At 35.5% G+C, this 7,116-nt stretch overlaps 1 protein-coding gene across 4 annotated transcripts in view; it reads left to right on the forward strand.

Moving 5' to 3' along the window:
- c20h12orf29 (chromosome 20 C12orf29 homolog) overlaps positions 1-7,116 on the forward strand; it is a 14,336-nt gene that overhangs the window by 6,210 nt on the left and 1,010 nt on the right. The window contains exons 3-6 of one of the 4 annotated variants that reach the window (XM_050072513.1): positions 253-393; positions 1,233-1,328; positions 1,416-1,538; positions 2,132-2,329. In XM_050072513.1, the coding sequence (XP_049928470.1) occupies positions 285-393; positions 1,233-1,328; positions 1,416-1,538; positions 2,132-2,329 (526 nt within the window). In that variant the 5' untranslated portion in view covers positions 253-284. The remainder of the gene's footprint in view (positions 1-252; positions 394-1,232; positions 1,329-1,415; positions 1,539-2,131; positions 2,330-7,116) is intronic. The other 3 variants (XM_050072514.1, XM_050072511.1, XM_050072512.1) reach the window with 3 other exon arrangements.

Consider the following 7,116-nt stretch of genomic DNA (forward strand, 5'->3'; position numbering starts at 1 on the left):
AAAAAGCTTGTTTAGTGGACTAACTTTGCACTTGAAGGTTGCCCGTTCACTTACGTTTTAACAGGTCTGACGCTACGGCTGTATCTAGGCTAACGGCTAACATGCTAACGATTATTTCATGTCACTAGTGACTTGAAACAAATTTAGGACGATAGGAGACGGGTTGAAATAAACCGGAATTTCCCTTTAATAATAATTGTCCTCATCCAAGAAAAGATAATCCATTGTCCAATGCTTAAAATGAAAAAACAGGCTCCGAGACAAAACAGTGCCAAAAATGAAGAATGTTGAGAAAAAAGAGGAATCACACTCACCGGGGTGGAATACACAAAAACAGTCTGGTCCTGCTTGGAGGATGGGTTCGTTTCTTTCTGGTCCTCCACACAAACACAGGTGAGGAAACACCAAACACGAGTCATAGAAAACCTTCTTCTTCCATGGCAGGCTGCTGCACTGCACCTCTGTTCCTCTTCCTCTTTCACAAACAAAATCAAAAGATCCCTCCTCAAACAATTCCCTGCTCTTTTATCTCCTACCTGCCACGCCCCTTCACCTGAGCGCAGCACACCTGAACTATTCTGAACACAAGACACATGAAGATTATATTAGAAGGCTAATCTGTTTTTTACACCCTCTAGCAACCCTGTGCATGACTCTCCCCTCACCTTTGTGGCAGTGTCACACCTTCACCTTCTCAAAATGATCCCACACTTTGGATTTCCAGCCCTGGAAATTAACCTGACTCCTGTCTGACTGCTGAGCGTGGACACTTCCTGTGTCTGTCCTTTCAAATTAAAGTCACACATGATCCAGTCATATAGGTTTGGATTCATTTTGACAAGGTGAAGCGCCTGATAGAGTTTCACTGAGTGACTAAGCGACCAATGAAATCTTGCCGACTAATGACCTTTCTAGTTGTCTAACGTTTGGTCGACTGTTAGGGGGCAGGCATACTGTACACACCCTCCTGAGTGAGACTCTGGAGGTGTTTGTACCTGCTGTATGCTGTATAGTTTCTCATGTAAAAATGAAGAGAAGAATTTATTTTAAGCCTGACAGATGTGGACAGATGTGTTTGTTGCCTTTTTCTGCTTCATATTGTGAATATGTTTTAAATACAATACATAAAAAGATCATTCCCTCACTGGCATTATGACTTGTAAAAGTCTCATAATTAACTCTACTGTTCTTGCAGTACTCAAACTGAACAATGTTTTATGTTTCTCCTGCAGGGCAGCCTCACCTCTGGGCTCGACTCGACAGGAAACCCAACAAACAGGCGGAGAAGAGGTTCAAAAAGTATCAGTACTCTCATGGGAGCTCCAAAGGTATTTTATGTCCAGTACCTTTGTTCATTACCGTCAGACAGCTGCTTTATTTCTTCAGGTTGGACTAGTTGTATTGCTTGTGTTCAGTTTCAGGTTTCACATGGAACGTAGAGGAAGATTTTAAGATGGTGCCTGAGACGTGGATCCCAGCACACAGAGTCAAACATCACAACGGCCATCCAGTGCCTGATGAACACGGACACATTCCAGGTCCTCAAGTTTAACCACGACTTATCGAGTCAAATAAAGATAATCTTTGAAACGATTAATCAGCTTTACTGCAGATGTGGCATCACAGTGAGTTTAACCTCATGGAAGTCTGAATCTAAAGTGATGATTATAATGTAGTGGTGCAGGGAATTAAAATCCCCCACAGTAACACCGTTAAAGAAAACCAACAACTGTGTTTTATATTCATAAAACACAATGAGCTCATAATCTGGTACAAAACACACATGAATGAATGGACCAGAATTTGAACTAGAAGCTGGAATTTAATTAAACTTACTGCAAATGTACAACAGGTTGTAGGTTTGCAATGTATCAACGCAGATATGGTCACACTTCAGAGGGAGTTTATATCCGTGTGAACCTTATAAAGAAATACAGGGTGTACAAAATCCCTACAGTAAAATCACATCAAATATACTCTAAAACATTTCTCAGACTTGGTAAACATAGAGGCTACAAAGAGATATAAGTTGCTAGTTTACATTAAAGACATCAGTAATAATCGTGACATGTAACGTGGTGGCAATGGCGCTGCCTGCAGACGTAGTGACTTTGTCCTTGTGGATGTTCAGGCTGGATTCCCGTGGACAAGGACAACAAACAGTACTGCTGGCACTCCTCTGTGGTGGATCCTGACGTTGGGGCAGCTCTTGTTCTCAGACCCAGCGCTGATGATGAAGACTTGCTAGAAGTTGCAGCAGTCCCGTTGACTGACCTCATGGAGCAAACACTGGAGCTCATCGGAACCAACGTCAACGGAAACTCTTATGGTAATGTCATGATACATTTTCATTTTAATGTTCATTTAAGGTAGTGTCAAGGGAGGGTCATGTTATACTTTCAAATAGTATAAAATGTCATATTTTGGCATGGCAAAAAAATGTCAAAGTATAATGTGTCGTCAAAAACCATGGCAAAAAAAGTCATAGTATAGCATGTCGTCCAAAGTCATAGAAAAACGTCATAGTATAGTATGTCGTCCAAAGTCATAGAAAAACGTCATAGTATAGCATGTTGTCCAAATTTCTTTAAAACAAAACGTCATAGTATAGCATGTTGTCCAAATTTCATAAAAAAAAACCTCATAGTATAGTATGTCGTCCGAAATCATGGAAAAACGTCATAGTATAGCATGTCATCCAAAACCATAAAAAAACCCCATCATAGTATAGTATGTCGTCCAGATTTTATGAAAAAAAAATGTCATAGTATAGCATATCACCAAAATCATGAAAAAACGTCCTAGTATAGTATGTTGTCTGAAATCATGAAGATACGTCCTAGTATAGTATGTCATCCAAAACTATAAAAAAAAACCCCATCATAGTATAGTATGTCGTCCAGATTTTATGAAAAAAAATGTCATAGTATAGCATATCACCAAAATCATGAAGATACGTCCTAGTATAGTATGTCATCCGAAATCATGGAAAAACGCATAACATGTTGTCCAGATTTCATGAAAAAAAACGTCCTACTATAGTATGTTGTCCGAAATCATGAAAAAATGTCATAGTATAGCATGTCCTCCAGATTTCATAAAAAAAAGTCACAGTATAGCATGTCGTCCAGATTTCATGAAAAAAACATCCTACTATAGTATGTTGTCTGAAATCATGAAAAAATGTCACAGTATAGTATGTCGTCCAAATTTCATAAAAAAACGTCATAGTATAGTATGTCGTCAAAAATCCTGAAAAATGTCATAGTATAGCATGTCATCAAAAATCATGATAAAACATTATAGTATAGCATGTCGTCCAAAATCATGAAAACAAGTCATCGTGTAGTATGTCGTCCAGATTTCATAAAAAAAACGTCATAGTATAGCATGTCATCCAAAATCACGAAAAAAAGTCATAATATAGCATGTCATCAAAATCACGAAAAAAAGTCATAATATAGCATGTCATCCAAAATCACGAAAAACGTCATAGTATAGCATGTTGTCCAAATTTCTTTAAAAAAAAAAAAACGTCATAGTATAGCATGTTGTCCAAATTTCATTAAAAAAAAGTCATAGTATAGCATGTCATCCAAAATCACGAAAAAAAGTCATAGTATAGCATGTCATCCAAAATCACGAAAAAACGTCATAGTATATAGCATGTCATCCGAAATTATGAAATAACGTCTTTGTACAGCATGTCGTCCAAAATCTTGAAAAAAAGTCATAGTATAGCACGTTATCCAAAATCATGAAAAAACGTCATAGTATTGCATGTCGTTGAATATCACGAAAAACGTCATAGTATGGCATGTTGTCCAAATTTCTTTAAAAAAAAATGTCATAGTATAGCATGTTGTCCGAAATCATGGAAAAACGTCATAGTATAGCATGTCATCCAAAACCATAAAAAAAACCCCATCATAGTATAGTATGTCGTCCAGATTTTATGAAAAAAAATGGCATAGTATAGCATATCACCAAAATCATGAAAAAACATCCTAGTATAGTATGTTGTCTGAAATCATGAAGATACGTCATAGTATAGCATGTCATCCAAAACCATAAAAAAACCCCCATCATAGTATAGTATGTCGTCCAGATTTTATGAAAAAAAATGGCATAGTATAGCATATCACCAAAATCATGAAGATACGTCCTAGTATAGTATGTCATCCGAAATCATGGAAAAACGCATAGCATGTTGTCCAGATTTCATGAAAAAAACGTCCTACTATAGTATGTTGTCCGAAATCATGAAAAATGTCAAAGTATAGTATGTCGTCAAAAATCCTGAAAAAATGTCATAGTATAGCATGTCGTCCAGATTTCATTAAAAAAACATCCTACTATAGCAGGGGTGTCAAACTCATTTTCACCAAGGGCCACATCAGCATAATGGCTGCCCTCAAAGGGCCAGATGTAACTTATAAATGTAACTAAATGTAACCAAATGTAATGTAAAATAAATGTAACTACTCCTTAATGTTAAATAACTCTGAATTTATTACTTATTCAAGTTACAAATATTACAGTTGCATAGAAAAAAATATGTTTGCTTGTTGCTCTGTTATAACATAAATCCTTTTAATTTGTCAGGTTATGAAACCCACATAACTCCATCAATCAAGGATCAAACTATCCAAGTGAATAAAGAAAAATAACATAACACACAAGTTATGACATTAACTTTGTTCAAAACGTTATTTGTATTTCTCAATTCCACTTGTTGGATAAATCGTATTGATGTGGAAACACTGCCGTCTAGTGGCGGGAAGCCGTCACTTCGCGGGTAATATAATCGACATGCATTGTGTGAAATGTAGTTTTTGGTCAAATCACGCTTTTGACCTATTTATTTTTAGACAATCAGACCTTTTAAGCTCTCGCGGGCCACATAAAATGACGTGGCGGGCCACATTTGGCCCGCAGGCCTTGAGTTTGACACATATGTACTATAGTATGTTGTCCGAAATCATGAAAAAATGTCACAGTATAGTATGTCGTCCAGATTTCATAAAAAAACGTCATAGTATAGTATGTTGTCAAAAATCCTGAAAAAATGTCATAGTATAGCATGTCGTCCAAAATCACGAAAACAAGTCATCGTGTAGTATGTCATCCAGATTTCATAAAAAAACGTCATAGTATAGCATGTCATCCAAAATCACGAAAAAAAGTCATAATATAGCATGTCATCCAAAATCACGAAAAAACGTCATAGTATAGCATGTCGTCCGAAATTATGAAATAACGTCTTTGTACAGCATGTCGTCCAAAATCTTGAAAAAAAGTCATAGTATAGTATGTCGTCCAAAAGCACGAAAAAACGCCATAGTATAGCACGTTATCCAAAATCATGAAAAAACGTCATAGTATTGCATGTCGTTGAATATCACGAAAAAACGTCATAGTATTGCATGTCGTTGAATATCACGAAAAACGTCATAGTATAGCATGTCGTGAAAAATCATGAAAAAAGTCATAGTATAGCATGTTGTCCAAAATCATGAAAAAACGTGAAAGTATAGCATGTCGTCCAATATCATTAAAAAATGTCATAGTATAGCACGTCGTTGAATATCACGAAAAAATGTCATAGTAAAGTATGTCATTCAAAATCAGGAAAAAAAGTCACAGTATAGTATGTCATCAAAAATCATGAAAACATCATAGTATAGCATGTCGTCCAAAATCTTGAAAACAAGTCATAGTATAGTATGTCGTCCGAAATTATGAAAAACGTCATAGTACAGTAGGATGTTCAAAATCATGAAAAAACGTTGTGGTATAGCATGTCGTCCAAAAACACGAAAAAAAGTCATAGTATAGCATGTTGTCCAAAATCTTGAAAAAAAGTCATAGTATAGTATGTCGTCCAAAATCTTGAAAAAACGTCATAGTATAGCATGTCGCTCAATATCACGGAAAAACGTCATAGTATAGCGTGTCGTGAAAAATCATGAAAAAAAGTCATAGTATAGCATGTCGTCCAAAATTATGAAAAAACGTGAAAGTATAGCATGTCATTCAAAATCATGAAAAAACATCATAGTATAGCATGTCGTCCAAAATCACGAAAAAACGTCATAGTATAGTATGTCGTCCGAAATTATGAAAAACGTCATAGTATAGCATGTCGTCCAAAATCACTAAAAAAAAGTCATAGTATAGTATGTCGTCCAGATTTCATAAAAAAGTCATAGTATAGTATGTCGTCCAAAAGCACGAAAAAACGTCATAGTATAGCATGTCTTTCAATATCATTAGAAGACGTTATAGTATAGCACATTATCCAAAATCATGAAAAAACGTCATAGTATAGCATGTCGTCCAAAATCACGAAAAAAAGTCATAGTATAGTATGTCGTCCAAAAGCACGAAAAAACGTCATAGTATAGCATGTCTTTCAATATCATTAAAAGACGTCATAGTATAGCATGTTGTCCAAAATTATGAAAAAATGTGAAAGTATAGCATGTCGTCCAATATCATTAAAAAACGTCATAGTATTGCATGTCGTTCAATATCACGAGAAAACGGCATAGTATAGTATGTCATTCAAAATCATGAAAAAACATCATAGTATAGCATGTCGTCCAAAATCACGAAATAATGTCATAGTATAGCATGTCGTCCAAAAGCACGAAAAGTCATAGTATAGTATGTCGTCCGAAATTATGAAAAACGTCATATTATAGCATGTCGTCCAAAATCACTAAAAAAAAGTCATAGTATAGTATTCGTCCAGATTTCATAAAAAAATGTCATAGTATAGTATGTCATCAAAAATCATGAAAAAACGTCATAGTATTGCATGTCGTTCAATATCACGAAAAAACGTCATAGTATAGCGTGTCGTGAAAAATCATGAAAAAACATCATAGTATAGCATGTCGTCCAAAATCACGAAAAAACGTCATAGTATAATAGCATGTCGTCCAAAATCACGAAAAAACGTCATAGTATAGCATGTTGTCCAAAATTATGAAAAAACGTGAAAGTATAGCATGTCGTCCAATATCATTAAAAAACGTCATAGTATTGCATGTCGTTCAATATCACGAGAAAACGGCATAGTATAGTATGTCATTCAAAATCATGAAAAAA

This window comes from Epinephelus moara, chromosome 20 (assembly GCF_006386435.1).
Source record: "Epinephelus moara isolate mb chromosome 20, YSFRI_EMoa_1.0, whole genome shotgun sequence".
Taxonomy (NCBI): domain Eukaryota; kingdom Metazoa; phylum Chordata; class Actinopteri; order Perciformes; family Serranidae; genus Epinephelus; species Epinephelus moara.